The following is a 20,485-nucleotide window of genomic DNA, read 5'->3' on the forward strand; positions in this document are numbered from 1 at the left end:
GAACATATAGTAAATTCAAGCAACATTTAGGAAATGGGTGATACAGAACTCCAGGCAAAAATCCTATTTGCCATCCTAGGGCTTTGTCTATGAATGGTAGTTCCTCTGCCATCAAGAAGGTTGACTAGACTATTACTTTTCCCAACCGTAATAACTGAGATGTTACCATATTAGGTTCTATATATGTAATTTATCTAATATAAGATCATTTATTTTTATAATTAGCATGTCTGTGCCACAATGTTACTTTGAAGTTTATATAACTAAATTGCAAAGGAAGATCTGGTGGTCTAACAGTAAGAAACCTCAGAGAATCAAGAGCCTAAATTGCTAGTCTTAAAATTGTTAGTATTCCTGTGTGGACTTTTCACTTAACCTCTGTTTTTTATTTTCTTCATTGACAAAAAGTTTGGACTACATATACCTCAAATTTTGTTCTTGTGGATAACTCATTTACTTCTTTACTCATTTTGTCTGTCTTAGTCAAATTTACTTATATAAATAAAATCTTTTACTTATTTTTAAAATTTATTACACAAATAGAAAAAAATTAAAGAATATTTTTAAAAAAGAAGAATCACCCAAAACTAAAGAAGATTTGCAACTTAAAATTTTCTGTTTCCTGACCTTGTTTATCTGCATAATATTTTACATTCTTATTACCATAGTGCAGATCATGTTCTGGGCTGCTCTGTCATTTAACATTTTAGAACATATTTTCAAAAATTTTTATTATTACATTACTTACTATTTAATAGTCATAGATGGTATATCATAATTTATTTAGCCATTAAAAATGTTGATGATTGGTTTTTGGAATTAATAACTTGTATATTTTTTAGATTATAAGGAAGGTGTTTTTCTCAGCTCTGAACCTTTTTAAGAGGAGACTGAGACGTTTTTAAGTTTTCCTAAAGCTGTCCAAGCTTTACCTATCCCAAAGGCTCATGAATGTCTGCTGTATACCCTGTTGTTGATAGAAAACATTGAACTCTCACTTATATACTTTCTCATGGCTGTTACCCACATAACCAATTCCAAACTCTCCCAGCTGTGAAACTCAATTCTCAGTGGAATTTTCCAAGGACCTTGGATCAAGTTCTGACTGTCCTAAAGGTTTATGGCCAATTATTTTCACTCTATTATTTGCATAGACATTGGTTCCAATTTTATTTCTATAGTCAACCAGGACTAATATAGTAGAGTCTTTACCCCTGGTGAAGATGATTAGAGGTGGAATGACATCTAAATTAAAAGACAGCTAATAAGGAGGGCAAATGAAGGATAAAAGTTTGCTAAAGCAACGAATTAGAAGTTAACTTCACGGCTCAAAGAAGTGTTGCTTATTATGCCCCCTAAATATACTTGCCTCCATATTCTTGAGTAGTACCAACAGTTGCTAACCCCAGTTCCCAATTAATATTGTGGGATAGTTATAATGGAATACCCTTAGAGTTATGACTATAGGTATTAGACTGGGGTAGGCTTGTTATGTCAGCAAGAAGGCTGTTTATGGCCTACAAGATCCAATTTGGCTTCAGAAAGGTTGACTATACTACATCTCACAACCTGGCCTGTTCCTTGACTATATAAACCACCTGCAATATATTACCCATTATGGTATTTTGGTGACTAGAAGGAAAAATACAAATTAAAAATAGCAATTAGTAAATGATTTTAATTAAGTCATGTATTTTAGATTTGCAAGTTATAAGGGCAGCACCTGAAAAAATTGTAACAAAAGAAGACCTGGAGAAGAATATAGAGATAATACTCACAGAGACAGAAACACTGAGATTTTTTGACTTGCCCACAGTCATGGTCTCTGTAGAATCTGAAGAAGCTGAGAAAGTAACGTATGTATGGTTCAGTTGTCTACATTGTTTCTGTAATTCAAATGCTAAGCCAAGGGTTCTTATCCTTGTTTCTGTGAAGGGTCCTTGGGGATTCTGGGGTATACACTATGGGGTGTATACCCCAGAATAGGGGGAGACTGTATATTCCCTACAAAATTATATACAAAGTTATATAAGTGCCATGTGAACTTTTATGTTCATGTTTATGTTGTGTGTAAATTTTTCTAGAGGAAGAGCCCATAGCTTTACCATATTTTTAAATAATTAGGCGAACTTCTAAGCCAAATAACAAAATAAGCTTCCAAGTCTCTATATAGGTTTTAATTATTTTTACTTTTATACATACATAAATCATTTTCAATTTAAAAAGAAAGAACTGACATTTTTATAGTAATAGCCAAACCGCAATTACTTTTGCACCAACCTAATATTTAAAACTTAGGAAGGCAAAATATGGGTAAATAAATGAATTTACTATATTAGAGAAGTTTTCCATTTCTCTTTATTAATGAATATAAATAGAGTTTGTTTTGGTCTCAAGTATTTTGACAGTCTGTTGTTAGGCAGATACACATTTAAGGATTGTTATGTTTTCATGAAGAATTGACCCCTTTATCATTTTGTACTATCCCTCTTTATCCCTAATAATTTTTCTTGTTCCGCTCTCCTCCGTCTAAAATTAATATAGCTACTCTAAGTAGATTATTAATAGTTATTCTGATTATTTTACCTAAAGTATTATTTGAATAGGATTTATAGTACTAAAAACTCCATCACTAAAATAATTTTAGGGTATTATTCCTTCTCAAAATATAAAATATTATAATATGGTTTGGACTATAAAACATAGTACATATTAGATCATGAATAGCGTACCTTTAAAAGCTCATAAGAAGGAAGGTAAAGTTCCTAGGACCAAAAAAAAAAAAAAAAAAGGGAAAGAGGGAAAAAAGAAAGGGACAGATAATTGCTTTGAAATCAGAAAGGGAGAAATGCTGGGAAGAAATGTTAATATTAACATATGGATCTGGAGACCAGTGATGAGTCTTGGGTTCTCCCAACCCTTACACTGAAAGACCTGAAAGAGAGATTCTTGTGTTAAGCCAAGACTCTCAAAAGGAGCTCAATTATCTCAACTGATCCTAGGCCAGTAGAGTCAACTCCCTACTGTCAGAAGCAAACACAAATCTCTGGAGCAAAGCATATCACCATTTTGGCTCTTAAGATTCCTTCAGATCAGCTGGGTGTGGTGGCTCATGCCTACAATCCCAGCACTCTGGGAGGCCAAGGCAGGAGGATGGCTTGAGCCCAGGAGTTTGAGACCAGCCTGCAACATGGCGAGAGCCCTATCTTCACAATTTTTTTTTCTTTTTTGATTAGCCGGGCATGGTGGTACATACCTGTAGTCCCAGCTACTCGGGAGGCTGAGGTAGGAGAATCACTTGATTGATCACGGGAAGTTGTGGCTGCAGTGAGCTGTGTTCATGCCATTGCATTCCAGCCTGGTCAACCGAGAGAGACCACGTGACCATGTCTAAAAAAAAAAAAGCAAGAAGAAGAAGAGGAGGGAGAGGAGGGAGAAGGAGAGGGAGAAGGAGAAGGAGAGGGAGAAGGAGAGGGAGAAGGAGAAGGAGAAGGAGAAGAATTCCCTCAGGTTGAATTTGGTATAGATCCTGAAGACTATAGATAATTATATTATCAGATATAGAATATAAAATATGTGTGAAATGCTTAAACAAATAAGAGACAGAGTTAAAACATGATTAACATTAAGAAACTGTCAGGCCAGGTGCGGTAGCCTTTAATCCCAGCACTTTGGGAGGCTGAGGTGGGCGGATCACTTGAGGTCAGGAGTTTGAGCAGCCTGGCCAACATGATGAAACCTTGTCTTTATTAAAAATACAAAAATTATCTGGGCATGGTGGTGGGCACCTGTAATCCCAGCTACCCAGGAGGCTGAGGCACAAGAATTGCTTCTCCAGGAGGGGAAGGTTGCAGTGAGTGGAGATCACCCTGGACAACACAGTGAGACCACATCTCTTATTATTATTATGTATAAATAAATAAATAGATAAATAAGAGCATTGGAATATAAAAGTAATTTCATTAAAAAATAAAAATAGAAAAAATATTTTTTAAAAACACGTCACCTACAGAGGAACAATTAAACTGACAGCATTATTAGGGATAAAGTGTACTTCATAATGATAGGAAGGTATAGTAATCCTGAACTTGAATATTCCTAATAAAATAACATGGGCCAGGCACGGTGGCTCACACTTGTAATCCCAGCACTTTGGGAGGATGAGGTGGGTGGATCACCTGAGGTCAGGAGTTCATGAGCAGCCTGGTCAACATGGTAAAACCTCGTGTCTACTAAAAATACAAAAATTAGCTGGGCGTGGTGGCTTATGCCAGTAGTACCAGCTTCTCGGGAGGCCGAGGCAGGAGAATCACTTGAACCTGAGAGGCGGAGGTTGCAGTGAGCTGAGGTCGCGCCACTGCACTCCAGCCTGGGTGACAGAGCAAGACTCCGTCTCAATAAATAAATAAATAAATAGATAGATAAAATAACCTGAAAATATGTGAAGCAAAAATTGGAAACTTGATACATATCCTGTTAAAGTAGGAGATTTAAACACACCTCTCTTAATTATTGGTAGGTCCACCAGAGAACACATTAGTATGGATATAGAAAATTTGAATAAAAACTTAATGGTCAGATACAGACTTCTGCACTCAACAATTAGAGAACACATTCTCTTTCAGCACACATGCAGCATTTATAAAAAATTATTCATAAGGCTATGAAGCAAGGTCTCAAAAATTTCAGAATAGAATTATACAAATGAAAATTTCTGGCCACAGTGCAATAAAGTTAAAAATTAATAACATAAATCTCAACTAAAACAGACACATTTACATACACATTTGGAAGTTCAAAAACACATTTCTAAATTCCTCATGGGTCATCAAAGAAGTAATGGAAAATTTAAAAATATTCAGAACTAAAACCTACATGGAGTTAGTACTAGCATGTTATTGATAAGGTACCGAAAGTAGTAGGGATGTTGGGAAATAGACACAGCATAAAAGAGTCCTCTGGAGGTCATTTAGTGCAGTCTTTTCCTAAGGCTTTTTTTGAAGTCTCACTTCACTTTTTGGTGCAAGCCACATTAATGAAAGTAATTTTAAGGAAAAGAATAATATAAAGAGATAATATGTGTGGTGATGATTCTTATTAATGAGTTGGATACACTTTATTTTTTACAGTCAGAGAAACAAGAATTATGAAGTCCTTTGTAGAAACAGATTAGGCAACGACCTATATGTTGAAAGGATGATGCAGACTTTCAATGGAGCACCAAAGAATAAAGATGTTCAATGTGATAAAATCATAATGGAAGATAAAGGTAATTTCTTTCATTCTGCTTGATAAACTATAATGTTCTAATATACATTTTTTGAGTCTGTCAATCGACAAGTGAATATTGAAATATATAAAGCAAAAATAAAAATAATTTGGCCAAACCACAACAGTAGTTGGACACTGTGTTCTATAGCTTTCAGAATTTGACATGTTAAGTAATAAATATATAGATTTGAATAACATAATTATTCATCTTGATTTTTATGCATACTATATCATAGAACTTTATACTCTTTAAACATTTATATAAACTGATTATTTACTATGTCACAAAGAATATCAGCCATAACTATTAACATTTTAAATGTGTCAGACACTATATCCTTCACATGTATTAACTGGCTTAATTTTTACAGCAACCCTATGAGGTAGATACTATTATGCTTCCCCATTTTATAGATGAGGAAACAGGCAAAGAGAAGTTTGCTAACTGTTCTGGTTCTAGAGCTTGTGCACTTAACTACTATACTTACCACCTCTCACTGTGTACAAATTAACAACCCTGAGCACATTGCATAGCCAAAATCTGTAGGGTGTAGCCAAAGAAGTAATTACAAGCAAAGTTATATTTTTCCTTTTTTTTTTGCGTCAGAGTCTCACCTTGTCACCCAGGCTGGAATGCAATAGCACAATCTTGGCTCACTGCAACCTCTGCCTCCTGGGTTCAAGCAATTCTCCCCCTCAGCCTCCCAAGCAGCTGGGATTACAGGCACCTGCCATCATGCCCGGCGAATTTTTGTATTTTTATAGAGATGGGTTTTCACCATGTTGGCCAGGATGGTCTTGAACTCCTGAACTCAGGCGATCCGCCCACCTCAGCCTCCCAAAGTGCTGGGATTACAGGCATGAGCCACTGTGCCCAGCCGGTTATATTCTTTTTTTTTTTTTTTGAGACACAGTTTCGCTCTTGTCACCCAGGCTGGAGTGCAATGGCGCAATCTTGGCTCACTGCAACCTCCGCCTCCCGGGTTCAAGCAATTCTCCTGCCTCAGCCTCCTGAGTAGCTGGGATTACAGGTGCCCGCCACCATGGCCAGCTAATTTTTGTATTTTTAGTAGAGATGGGGTTTCACCATATTGAAGGCTGGTCTCAAACTCCTGACCTCAGGTGATCCTCCCATCTCGACCTCCCAGAGTGCTGGGATTCCAGGCATGAGCCACCGTGCCTGGCCATGGCCGGTTTTATTCTTAATTGCCTTTATTATGCAGCAAAACTATAAGCTAGTTTTTACAAAAGATTAACAGAACAAACCCCTAGCAAAAAAATTAACCATTGCTTTTAATCAAAGAACATACATACATCTTATTGGTGAGAGCATTTATTCCTTACTCCTAATGTTTTCTTTTATGTGGAAGAACATCAGTGGATATCTTTATCTCCATCTCTTTCTATTCTCTCACTCATTCCTACTTAGGAGTGGAGGTATGACTTACTTGATTGGTAAATAACCATACATGGGGATGTACGGTTATTCCCCTGCTTTCCCTCTTCTAGTAGCCTGCTGGCAGAAAGGAATACAAATTCTGATTGGTTTCTCCATGCTATAAATTTTATAGGGGGAGGACTCAACATTGTTAGGCCTGTGGTTATCAAGCTCATTGTTGCTGCACATCTAAACTGTATCAGCCAATCTAAACATTATCAGTAATAAAGGTAATTTTGATCTCTGTTTTATTCCTTGTCAGTTTCTTAATTGGTGCAAACTTGGATGGACCCAGAAAAGTGAATTCCTAGATGATATTTAGTAACTTTTTCAAGTCCTTAACCTATTCATATTTTTTCCAAATATTAATATGTAGTAAAGGGTTTAAATATTTTTAAATGGATTACTGTATGTAACTTTAGGTTTCCAATTCATATTAGGAAACCTATTCATATTTTTTTCCAAAAGTAAAGGGTTTAAATATTTTAAATGGATTACTGTATGTAACTTTATGCTAAAATATTTGAAAATAAAAAGAGAATGATTCTTTATGGAACTCAAAATTATCAATGCTTCCCAAGAAGTAATAGAATTATACATTAACTCAAAGAAATGGGAAAATTTTACCAAAAATACCACTTTAAAATGGCCTAGATCAAGATCAAATTACTTTAGAGGTTTATTCTGTAAATGTGAGAATACTTTATAATATTCATGTGTATTAGGATTCTTCAGAAAAACAGAACCAATAGAATATGTATATATATATATATATTCATATCTAGGATTTATTTATTTATTTATTTATTTTGAGACAGAGTCTCACTCTGTTGCCAGGCTGGAGTGCAGTGGTACAATCTCGGCTCACTGCAACCTCCGCCTCCTTGGTTCAAGTGATTTTCCTGCCTCAGCCTCCCAAGTATCTGGGACTACAGGCGTACCACCACACCCAGCTAATTTTTGTATTTTTAGTAGAGACGGGATTTCACTGTGTTGGCCAGGATGGTCTCGATCTCCTGACCTCATGATCTGCCCACCTCGGCCTCCCAAAGTGCTGGGATTACGGGCATGAGCCACTGTGCCTAGCCGATTTATAGTTTATATCTAGTATTTATTTATAAAGCGATTTATTACAGGGCATTGGCTTATGTAATTATGGAGGCTGAGAAGTACCATAATCTGCCATGTGCAAACTGGGGACACAGGAAAGCTAATGTGGTAGTTTGAAGCCCTGAGAGTTGAAGAGCCAACAGTATCGATTCCAGTCTACCTCTGAACACCTGAGAACCAGGAGCACTGAGGGCAGGGGATTGATGCCCCTACTGAAGTAATCAGGCAGAGAGTGAATTCAACCTTCCTCCACCTTCTAATTCTATTCAGCCCTCAGTGTATTGGATGATGCCCACCACATTGGAGAGAGCCATCTGCTTTACTCAGTCCACCAATTCAAATGTTAATCTCTTGTGAATACACCCTCACAGATACACCCAGATACAACGTTTAACCAGCTAGCTAGGCATCCTGTGCCCAGTCAGGTTGACATATAAAGTTAACCATCACACCATGTTATTTAAATTGCTCCAAGTTATATAAAATATGAGGATATTTTCTAGTTTTTAAAACAAGGTTAACAAAACATTACAAAGAAAATATAGACTAATCTCATAGATATGTGGAAAAATTAAAAATATAGTAGTATAAAGTTGAACCCTCAAGGCATTAGGAATCCCTATAGCAACAATTTATTCTAGGAGTATAAAGATTATTAAATATCGGGAAAACTATGATTCATCATTACAAAATCATATTTATAGGTTTAATGTAAAACAAGAACGGTAAATGCCAAAAACAGCAGTTGATGCAATTCAGACTTCATTCCTGATGAAATTATCTGTACAGGAATGGTATGGATCTTCTTGATAAAATATTTAAAATAAAAAGCAAAATTTTTGCTTGCAGGTGAACCACTAGAGATAATAATTGCTGTGATCCATTAAATATAAGAACCAGAACATAGTGTCACTTATCACAGTAACTCTTCAAGTTTGTTTTGGCAGTTCCAACTATTGCAGTAAGACAGCAACAGATATAAGATACTAATATTTATAAGGATTCAAAAACCAATAGTCATTATTTGTAGGTGACATTAGTGTCTACTTAGCTACCTCAGGAACATCAACTAAAAAAAATAGTTCCAGGATGATGCAACAAAAATGGCAGAGTAGGTAGTTCTGACAACGTGTCCCTCCACAGAAATGCTCCTAAAATTGAGCAAACGCTGTCAGAATCTGTTGCATTCATGGAACAAGAACAGAATGTTCTTTAAAAAAAAATCCAAAGAATAAAAAGATCTTGATAGCTTAATAAAATGTTTGGAAGATAACAAAAAAAAAATTCCAAGAAGTAGAGAAGAAAAACAAAGAGATGGAAAATCTAAGAGAAACAATAAAATTAGAGGACCAATCCAGAAAGTTCAATAGTCAATAATGGTTCCTAAAATAGAAAATGGAGGGGAGGAGATAATTCAGTAAAACCTCTCAGACTTGAAAGTCAAAAGTTGGAAGATTGAAGGGGAACAACAAGTGCCAGCATATTACCAATAAATGAAATTTTAAAATGTGGGGGACAGAAAATGTCCACAAACTACCAGAGAGAAAAATAAATAGGTCAGTGTAGAGAACAAGACATCAGACTGGTTGGAAACAAGAATGTAATGGAACACTGCTGATATGCTTGGCGGTGTTCCCACCCAAATCTCATCTTGAATTTTAATCCCCATAATTCCTACATGTTGTGAGAGGGAAGAGGTGGAGATAATTGAATCACGGGGGTGGTTACCTTCATGTTGTTCTTGATAGTGAGTGAGTTCTCATGAGATCTGATGGTTTTATAAGGGGCTTCCCCCTTCGCTCGTCACTCGCTTTTCTCACCTGCTGCCATGCAAGACATACCTTCCACCATGACTGTGAAGCCTCCCTTGCCATGTGGAACTGTGAGTCAATTAAAATTCTTTATAAATTACCCTTGGTAATTTTTAATTTTAATTTATAATTACCCTTGGGTATGTCTTCATAGCCGCATGAAAATGGACTAATACAACTGCCTTCAAAATTTAGAAGGTAAATAATTTCCAGTCTAGATACTACATCCAACCAAATGTCAAGTATGATGGTAGAATAAACACATTTTCATATATGCAAAGTATCAAAATAATTTACCCCTCCTGTATATTTTTTCAAGAAGTCGAGGATGTGCTCAACCAAAACCAACTGTGAAACAAAAAAAGAAGAAGACAATAAAATACATTGAACAGGAGATCTGACATAGGAGTGAGGTGATAGTAGTTCCCAGGATAATGACTAGATAGCCTAGGATTTCAGGGATTTCAGCTGTTCACCAAACATAGAAGGCAACCTATTTACATTAAAACTTGAGATTGACATATTGATCACTACCATAACCTAGATGCTTGCTAACATTATACAATCTCTTTAACCTGAGGACAGAATACTTAGGTACATTATCGGTCTGAATTCTTTTCTGCATCTAGCTTGCATTTACTATTCTTTTTTTTTCTTTTTTTTTTTGAGACAGAGTCTCATTCTGTCGCCCAGGCTGGAGTGCCATGGTGCAATCTCAGCTCACTGCGACCATCGCCTCCTGGATTCGAGTGATTCTCCTGCCTCACCCTCCCAAGTAGCTGGGATTACAAGTGCCTGCCGTCACACCCGGCTTATTTTTGTATTTTTACTAGAGATGGGATTTCACCATTTTGGCCAGGCTGATCTCAAACTCCTGACTTCAAGTGATCCACTGTCCTCAACCTCCCAAAGTGCTGGGATGAGGCATGAGCCACCACACCGCCTTTACCATTCTTAATCCAGTTCCTGCTTTCCTTTTCAATAGGCCTCCATAGTTAAGCTGAAGCTCAATTATTTGAAATGCCACCTTTCCATAAGTGACTATATGTATACTGTCAGGGAAAACTTCCTCCTCCCTTTTTGTGAACCTTTACAGAAATAACTTCTGCTAAATTAACACTTTTGGCCTCTCTCTATACATTATTTACTCATTCCCAGGAAAAGAGAAGTGACTAATTCCATAAGAGAATTTAGGAGAGGGAATGAAGCTCGGTCATTTCTGGCTGAGGCACTTTTTGTTAAGTCTGTTCACTTGCAGAAAACATGCAATCTGGGTTGTTCTTACCCCTGTGGAGGAAGTCTGTGCTTGTCTAGCTGTGACAGTTACCGGTTAGTAATTCTTCCCTATATTCTGGAAGGAAGAATTAGCAAGTCCATTTAGTTGCAGATTTAAGGCTACATTTTTCAATTAGACTTATCAGTAATAAAGGTAATATTTTGACCTCCATTTCTCTGATTCTTGTATCTCTTCCAGTTTCATCCAAAATCAGGCAGGGAAAAGGTACACTTTTATTGATCCATAAAATCTTTTTGTTGTTGTTGTTTTGAGATGGAGTCTTGCTCTGACACCCAGGTTGAAGGGCAATGGCGCAATCTTGGCTCACTGCAACCTCTGCCTCCCAGGTTCAAGTGATTCTCGTGCCTCAGCCTCCCAAGTAGCTGCGATTACAGGCACATGCCACCACGCCGGGCTAATTTTTGCATTTTTAGTAGAGATGGGGTTTTACCATGTTGGCCAGGCTGATCTCAAACTCCTGACCTCAAGTGATCTGCCTGCCTCATCCTCCCAAAGTGCTGGGATTACAGGCGTGAGCCATCACGGCTGGCATCCATAAAATCTTAATATTTACTTAATTTGCATCTAAATTCTTTAGTGTAAACTGTCTTTCATTATTTAAAAACTTTATTATGAAATATATACTGCAAACAGAAGAGCATACAACACATACATGTGTAGTGTAAAGAAAAAATCAATACCATGTACTCACCAGCCAGGATAAGAAATAGAACATCCCCAGTTGATTAGAAGCCCCCTGTACACTGTCCTATCACAACACTCTTTCTTCTAGCCACCTCTAACAGAAGTATCCACTCTCCTAACTTTTGGGTTGATCATTACCTTGCTCTTTTTTGAGACAGAGTCTCGCTTTGTTGCCCAGGCTGGAGTGCAGCGGCACGATCTCGGCTCACTGCAACTGTCTCCTGCTGGGTTCAAGCGATTCTCCTGCCTCAGCCTCCAGAGTAGCTGGCTCTATAGGTGTCCGCCACCATGCACAGCTATTTTTAGTAGAGACAGGGTTTCACCATGTTGGCCAGGATGGTCTCGATCTCTTGACCTCGTGATCTACCCGCCTCAGCCTCCCAAAGTGCTGGGATTACAGGCGTGAGCCACCGCGCCTGGCCTACCTTGCTCTTTTAAATGTTTTTTCTTTTATAGCAGATGCTGTAACTGAACTGCCCATATCACCTCTGCATTACCTCTTGCTAGCCAATCTCCATCTGTTGACACCTGCGTTTCTTTGCCTTTTAGCAACTATTTAAACATGTATTACACTGAGAAATGCTTAAAAAAAAAGGCATAGTTTGGAATGCTTCTTTTCTGATACCAGTTAAAATAAGCTTTCTTTAATAGCATATAATTATAAAATTGGGAAGTCACAATTATTCATTATTACCCATCTTTTACATAGCATTAGGGCATGAATTTTGAGACTTTATTTTTTAACAGCTTTATTGAGTTAGAATTATATACAAAACTGCACTTATTAATGTATACAATTTAACAGGTTTGAAAGTTTGTTTCTTAGGTTAATTAAACTTGTTCAAATGAACAAATGTAACTATAGTACCCAAACTAAAATGAGCAGTGATTTGTTATCTACAAATAAGAGTCAACTTTTAATTATCCAAACATATTGTATTGCTTATTTATAATAGGCATATTTATTTATGTAACAATTATTAATGACCATGTAACAGTATGTTCCTATATGCTAAACTTACTAAACTTCCAGTTAAACGAAAGAAAAAGAAAGTTGAGTAATTCAGTGTTCAAAGATGTAATTTCTAAGTTCTCTTCATGAACATGGAAAATGTACTTTTTTCAACTGAGCAAAATATACTAGGTATTCTGTGCATGACTTTGTTAGATGGCCTTATGATAAGTTCATTAAGATATAAATATCATTAAGAAATTTGAGTTAACATTCTTACCCATTGAGGCCAGGCATGGTGGCTCACACCTGTAATCCCAGCACTTTGGGAGGCTAAGGCAGGTGGATCACTTAAGGTCAGGAGATCAAGACCAGCCTGGCCAACATGGTGAACCCCATCTCTACTAAAAATACAAAAATTAGCCAGGCGTGGTGTGGGTGCCTGTAATCCCAGCTACTTGGGGAGGCTGAGGCAAGAGAATCACTTGAACCCGGGACACATAGGTTGCAGTGAGCTGAGATTGCACCACTGCACTCCAGCCTGGGCAACAGAGCAAAACTCTTAAAAAAATGAAACCAAACAAACAAACAAACAAACAAAAAACCCGATTATTACCAATTGAAAACATTGCTTTACTAGAGCTCCTCCATTTTGTATTAGGAAAATAATAGTTGTAGCAATTAAGAGTCTGCATTTATTAGATCCACATTCTGTTTTGATTTTTAAGAAAAAACTTATTTATTAAATCACCATCCTTTAACTGAAAAATTGGTAAATTTAGCATGTACAAATATATTGTTACATGATCGCTGATAAAATAATTGCTGCATAAACATAAATCAGCAGTGAAAGAGACTTGGAGTTTTTAAGTTATTATTTAAAGATAAATAACATTGCCAATATTTGTTTGCAAACCATTGTTATATTTTTGATGATTTGAATAAATTTAACCTAAACTATAATTTTAAAAGAGACGATAATAACCATACTACTATACAAGCTTCTTGAGATCAGAGTCTATCAATTTTCCCAGCAGGGGCAATCTTTTCACATAATAAGTGTATAGGAAATTTTACTTGATAAAAATGGAATCAGATGCTTGCAAATACCTGTTGACAATATATTATATATTAATCATAAGTAAAGGAACATAAAAGTCTTTTTATAACATATTTGTCCAGATGCATATCACCAAGGCAGCCCTACAATGACAGACCAATGAGATTATGCTGTAGAGGTGTGGGGTAGCGGGAAGGGAGGTGTGATGGTCAGAAAATATTGTGAAGATAATTTGGAGTTATCCTTAAAGCATTAAAGTGTTTGTAGATACTAATAGTGTGATGACTAAGGATCTCTTGAGGTATCCTCATGATGTATTTCTTTGTCATTTCTATCCACTTCCAGTTATATTGTAAAACAATAGTGTTTTTAAAAATAAACAGTAGATTCTTTTTTAATTTTTAATTTCTTTAAAGAGAGGGTCTTACCATGTTGTCTAGGCTAGAGTGCAGTGGCTATTCTCAGGTGTCATCATAGCACACTACTGCCTCTAACTCCTGGCCTCAAGTGATCCTCCTGCCTCAGGTGGACCAAGTAGCTGGCACGGGCAACTGCATCAGGCAACAGTAGATATTCTTATCTTAGCTTTTTCTGTGACTAGTTATGTATAAAGCTAAAATGTTGGAATTTGGTTTAAAACAATTTTTACCTTTCTGTGTCTTTATCTAGGCATAATGTCCACTGCCTGGGATTTGTATGATTCTTACAATGCTATGGAACTTGTATCTTTATCAGTAAAACAATCTGTGGTTGAGTCAAGTAGTAAAGCAAATGTACTTCCTAAAGATCAGGACCAAAGATTGCCAGGGAGCACTACAGAAAAAAGTAAGATTTCATTTATTTTAGTTTTTTTGAATGACTTTAACATGGCATTTTTAATAAATTCTTTTTTGGCGGTTAACAATGTTTTCTTTCTAATGGACCATGAAAAGTACAACTTTTACTCAGAAATAGCACTATTACTCTATCACAGTAGAGTAACTGTGACTTAACTGAAAAATTTACATTTTTCTTGGATATCTGTCAAGAATTTTCAGTTTGTCTCTTTCTCTAGTGCACCTTTACTTGCTCTTAAGCTCTCTTTCCTACATGTGAGTTCCATCATTTTCTATCTCCCTTTCTTTCAATTAGAGTACTTATGAGAAAAAGGATGTATACTAGCTCTATGACAACTTAAAACGGATTTATACATTAACAACAGTGGCTCTTAATTTGGGGCTATTTTACTTCCCCTGGGGACATTTGGATGTCTGGAGACAGTCTTGTTTTTCATGACTATGAGGGCATCTACTGGGGATACTGCAAAAAATCTTTCAGTACACAGGACAGTCCCTGCAACAAAGAATTTTCAACCCAAAATGTCAGTACGTGTACTGCCATGGTTGAGAAACCCTACATTACAACTTTAGCTTCTAGTATTTTAATTTTTAAGATGAAATGTTATAATTAAAATCAATACAAAGTTGTAGCTTTCCAAATAAACTTTGCAATGTGGAAGAACCTTTACTAAGTCTAGTTATGAGAAGTTTGTTCAGTTCCACTTCTGAATAGTTTATGGTTATCTACTTTTACTTTTCCTATTCTGAAATGTTGTATCTTTTTCTTACAAAATTATATTACTGCATTTAGGTGATGGTCCTCATTTTAGAATAACTAAAACCTGATACATTTTTTTAAGTTTTGGCAAATTTTTAAAATTAAATGGAAATGTTCCTACTTTCACTAATTTTGACCCAAAGACAAATGGAATATTTTCAAGTTCAGTAAATCAGTAAGTATAAGTATTTCAAAATAACAAGTTTAAAGAGAATAATTTCCAGAAAACAATTCCCTTATTTATAATTGACTACATTTCCTTAGGAGACTATAGATCCCGAAGACCTTTCGACTTGTTCCTTTTTTAAAATCTCATTTTCTAGTCTCTTTGAATCTTAACTTTCAATAAGTGGCCTATATTCCATAGTTCTTTAGCTATGTTTATGGTCATGTAAACTAGAGCTATGTTTTACTGAAGGTTGTTTATAATGAGGAATAGTTAATTTTCTAAGAGAACAATGAAGGGGAAGAATAAATTATTTAATATTCGTTATCACTAAAGAAACATTTTTTTTGTTACGCATGAATGTCTATACAATAGGTTTGCTTGTAGAAGCTATCAAAAACTGCTCAGAAAAATCCAATCTTAGACTGGAAATTACACTGGGACTTTATATTAGATCGATCTCTTCCACACCATTAAGGCCATTGACCTACAAAAATGTGCGAGTGCAAAGTCCCCCACAAAAAATAAATCTCAATTTGTGAATCTTTCAGAGTATTTCATGTGTGTATGGGTGTGCTTTTAAAAACCAAAAGGGATAATAAAACCATATTCAATAACTACAATAGAAAATAAAGATATACTTTATTTTACTATTATAGCCAGTCAAGGGAGTAGGGGAAACTAGAACTAGGAAAAGAAAGTTAAAAAATAGAAAAAAATAGGTAACAAAGCTGAATAATCAGATTTATTGAAAATGTAAAGGAAATTCAGATCAAAACTAGGACTAGTTACCTCTAAGGTCCTTTTGACTCTGAGGTTTTTATAGTAGAAACAGAAAGGAAAAAAAAGTTAAATATGGTCCATATTTGATTTAAGAAATATTTTTATTCCATTTAAACTTTGAATGTATTACACAAGTTGCATTTAACCTTCTATTTATCATACTCAAGGGGGGAAAACGTCCAATAATATTTGCCTTTGAATGAAGACCATATCTCAGTTGATAGAGAAAAATTATTTTTTCTTCTGAAATAGTGCTGTAGGTTTAGAAAATTGATTAATAGAATTTTCTAGTACAGTTTTAGATTTACAGAAAAATTGAGCATATAGTACCCAGAGATCCATAAAATCCCTTCATCTCTCTACTTTCTGGGCACAGTGGCCCCTATTATTAATATTCTGCATTAATGTGGTATATTTGTTACAATTGGTGAACCAATGTTGATACATTATTATTAATTAAAATCCATAGCTTACATTAAGTTCCATTCTTTGTGTTATATAGTTCTTTGTATTTTAACAAATGCATAACGGCATGTTTCTACCATTACAGTTTTATACAGCAAAAAATTAATAGTTTCACTGTCCTAAATATCCCCTGTGGACCACCTGTTCATCATTTCTCCTTTCTCTTGTACCCTTGATAGTCACTGATATTTTTATTTTTATTGTCTTTATAGTTTTGTCTTTTCCACATTGTCATATAGTTGGAGTCATATACAATATGTGTAGCCTTCTGAGACTGGCTCCTTTTACTAAACGATATGCACTTAAGCCTCCTCTATGTTTTTTCATGGCTTAACAGCTCATTTATTTTTGTCACTGAATAATATTCCATTAGATGAGTGTACCACAGTTTGCTTATATATTCACTTATTGAAGGACATCTTGGCTGCTTCAAATTTTTTGTAATTTCGAATAAAACGGTTATAAACATTCATGTGCAGGTTTTTGTGTGGACATAAGTTTTCAACTCATTTGAGTCAATATCTAGGAGCCCGATTTTTGGATCATACAGTAAGAGTATCCCTAACCTTTTACGAAACTACCAACTGTCTTCCAAAGTGGTTGTACTATTTTGCATTCCATTAGCAATGAGTGAGCATTCCTGTTTCTCATTCTTGCCAGCATTTGGTATTGTTAGTTTTTTTGGATTGTAGCCACTCAAATATGTATGTAGTGGTAGCTCATTACTGTTTTAATTTACAACCCCCTAATGTGATATTGAGCATCTTTATATCTTTTTTGGTGAGATATCTATGTGGATGTTTTGCCCTTTTAAAAATTTGGCTGTTTGTTTTCTTATTGAGTTTTAAGGGTCCTATGTACAATTTAGTTCTTTATCAGATATATGTATGTACTTTCTCCTAGTCTATGGCTTGTCTCTTCATTTTTATTAGCAGGGTTTTTCATAGATGATAAATTTTTAACTTGAATAAAGTCTAATTTATCAATTTTTTTCTTTTTTACATTGCGTTTTTGATGCTATGTCTAAAAACTTATCACCATTTTCTCCTGTGTGAGAAGGGATATCCTAACCTTATTACTGATCTTAGGGGAAAGTTTTCAGTTTCTCACCATTATGTATGATGTTAATTGTAGGTTTTATATAGCTGTTCCTTATCAAGTTCAGGAAGTTCCCCTTCTCTTCCTAATTTGCTGGGAGTTTTTATCATGAATGTGCAATGAATTTCGTCAAGTACTTTTTCTGTGTCTATTGATGTATTTTTCTTTTTTAGCTTGTTGATGTGATGGATTACATTAATTGGATCCTGAATGTTGAACCAGCTTTGCATACCTTGAAAAACCGCCATTTGATTATGTTGTATAATTCTTTTTATACATTGGTGGATTCTATTTGCTAATATTTTGTTGAGGATTTTTTCTTTTTTTTTCTTTCTTTTTTTTTTTTTTTCGAGACGGAGTCTCGCTCTGTTGCCCAGGCTGGAATGCTGTGGCCTGATCTCGGCTCACTGCAAGCCCGGCCTCCCGGGTTCACGCCATTCTCCTGCCTCAGCGTCCCGAGTAGCTGGGACTACAGGTGCCCGCCACCACGCCCGGCTAATTTTTTTGTATTTTTTTTAGTAGAGACGGGGTTTCACTATGTTAGCTGGGACGGTCTCGGTCTCCTGACTTCAAGATCTGCCCGCCTCGGCCTCCCAAAGTGCTGGGATTACAGGCGTGAGCCACCGCGCCCGGCCAATTTTTGCATTACTTTCATGTGAGATATTGTTCTGTAATTTTCCTTTCTTATAATGTCTTCATCTGGTTTTGGAGTTAGGGTAATGCTAGCCTAATAAAATGAGTTGGAAAGTATTTTCTCTTCACCTATTTTCTGAAATAGATTGTATAAAAATGATATTTTTACCTTTAGTATTTGGTAGAATTCACCAGTGAAAGCGTGATGCTTTCTATTTTGGAAGGTTATTAATTATTGACTCAGCTTCTTTAATAGATATAGGCCAATTCAGATTATCCATTTTTCCTTGAGTGAGTTTTGGTAGTTTGTGCCTTTTAAGGAATTGTTCCATTTCAATCTAAGTTATACATTTTGTGGGCAGAAGGCCGGGTCCTGTGGCTCACGCCTGTAATCCCAGCACTTTGGGAAGCTGAGGTGGGCGGATCACCTGAGGTCGGGAGTTCAAGACCAGTCTGACCAACATGATCAAGACCAACATGACCAACATGAGTTCAAGACCAGCTTGACCAACAGACGGAGAAACTCCGTCTGTACTAAAAATTCAAAATCAGCCGGGCGTTGTGGTTCATGCCTGTAATCCCAGCTATTCGGGAGGCTGAGGCAGGAGAATCGCTTGAACCTGGGAGGCAGAGGTTGTGGGGAGCCAAGATCATGCCATTGTACTCCAGCCTGGGCAACAAGAGTGAAACTCTATCTCAAAAAAAAAAAATTTGTGGGCAGAGTCTTTAACATTATTTCTTTTCTTTTTTTTTTATTATACTTTAAGTTCTAGGGTACATGTGCACAACGTGCAGTTTTGTTACATATGTATACATGTGCCAAGTTTGTGTGCTGCACCCATTAACTCATCATTTACATTAGGTATATCTCCTAATACTATCCCTTCCCCCTCCCCCCACCCCACAACAGGCCCCAGTGTATGATGTTCCCCTTCCTGTGTCCAAGTGTTCTCATTGTTCAGTTCCCACCTATGAGTGAGAACATGTGGTGTTTGGTTTTTTTCTCCTTGCGATAGTTTGCTGAGAATGATGGTTTCCAGCTTCATCCATGTCCCTACAAAGGACGTGAATTCTCTTAGGTCCATGGAATCAGTAGTGATGACACTTCTTCCATTTCTCATACTGGCAATTTTAAATATTCTTTCTTTTTTTCTTGGGTAGCCTGGCTAAAAATTATGAATTTTATTGGTATTTTCAAAGAACTAACTTTTGATTTTATTAATTTTCTCTAATGATGTTTTGTTTTTGATGTCATTGATTTTGAACTTTTCTTTCTTTTCTGCTTGCTTTAGGTTTATGTTTATTTTCTTTCTCTAGTGTCCTAAGGTGGAAGCTTATATTACTGATTTTAGATCTTTCTTCTTTTCCAATATATGTATTCAATGTTAAAATTTTTCTCTAAGAACTGTTTTTGCTGTGCCACACAAATTTTGATAAGTTGTATTTTCCTTTTCATTTAGTTCAAAATATTTTAAAATTTCATTTGAGACTTCTTCTTTGACCTATTTGTTATTTATAAATGTTTTGTTTAATCTCCAAATATTTGGGGATTGTCCAACTATCTTTCTTTTATTTAATTCTAATTTAATTCCTTTGTGTTCTGAGACTGTATGTGATTTCTATTCTTTTAAATTTTTCAAATGTGTTTTATGACCCAGAATATAGTCTATCTTGGTGAATGTGCCATGTGAGCTTGAGAAAAATGTTTATTTGTTGATAATTGATTAACTATTTTATAAGAATTTGTTTTTTATTTTTTATTTTATTTTTTTGAGACGAAGTCTCGCTCTGTCGCCCAGGCTGGAGTGCAGTGGCACGATCTCGGCTCACTACAAGCTCTGCCTCCTGGGTTCACGCCTTTCTCCTGCCTCAGCCTCCCGAGTAGCTGGGACTACAGGCGTCCGCCACCATGCCCGGCTATTTTTTTGTGTGTATTTTTAGTAGAGACGGGGTTTCACCATATTAGCCAGGATGGTTTGGATCTCCTGACCTCGTGATCTGCCCACCTCGGCCTCCCAAAGTGCTGGGATTACAGGCTTGAGCCACCGCACCCCACCTGTAAGTGTTATTTAGATTCAGTTGATTGCTGGTGATATTCAAGTGTATCTTTTGCCAGGTGTG

At 36.1% G+C, this 20,485-nt stretch overlaps 1 protein-coding gene across 1 annotated transcript in view; it reads left to right on the forward strand.

Annotated features, from left to right (window-relative positions):
• The window catches only part of DNAI4 (dynein axonemal intermediate chain 4), a 112,688-nt gene that overhangs the window by 49,281 nt on the left and 42,922 nt on the right, over positions 1-20,485 (forward strand). Inside the window, 3 exon segments of the mRNA XM_003806952.6 lie at positions 1,700-1,856; positions 5,130-5,269; positions 14,293-14,448. Coding sequence (XP_003807000.3) covers positions 1,700-1,856; positions 5,130-5,269; positions 14,293-14,448 — 453 coding nt within the window.

Source organism: Pan paniscus, chromosome 1 (genome assembly GCF_029289425.2).
Source record: "Pan paniscus chromosome 1, NHGRI_mPanPan1-v2.0_pri, whole genome shotgun sequence".
NCBI lineage: Eukaryota > Metazoa > Chordata > Mammalia > Primates > Hominidae > Pan > Pan paniscus.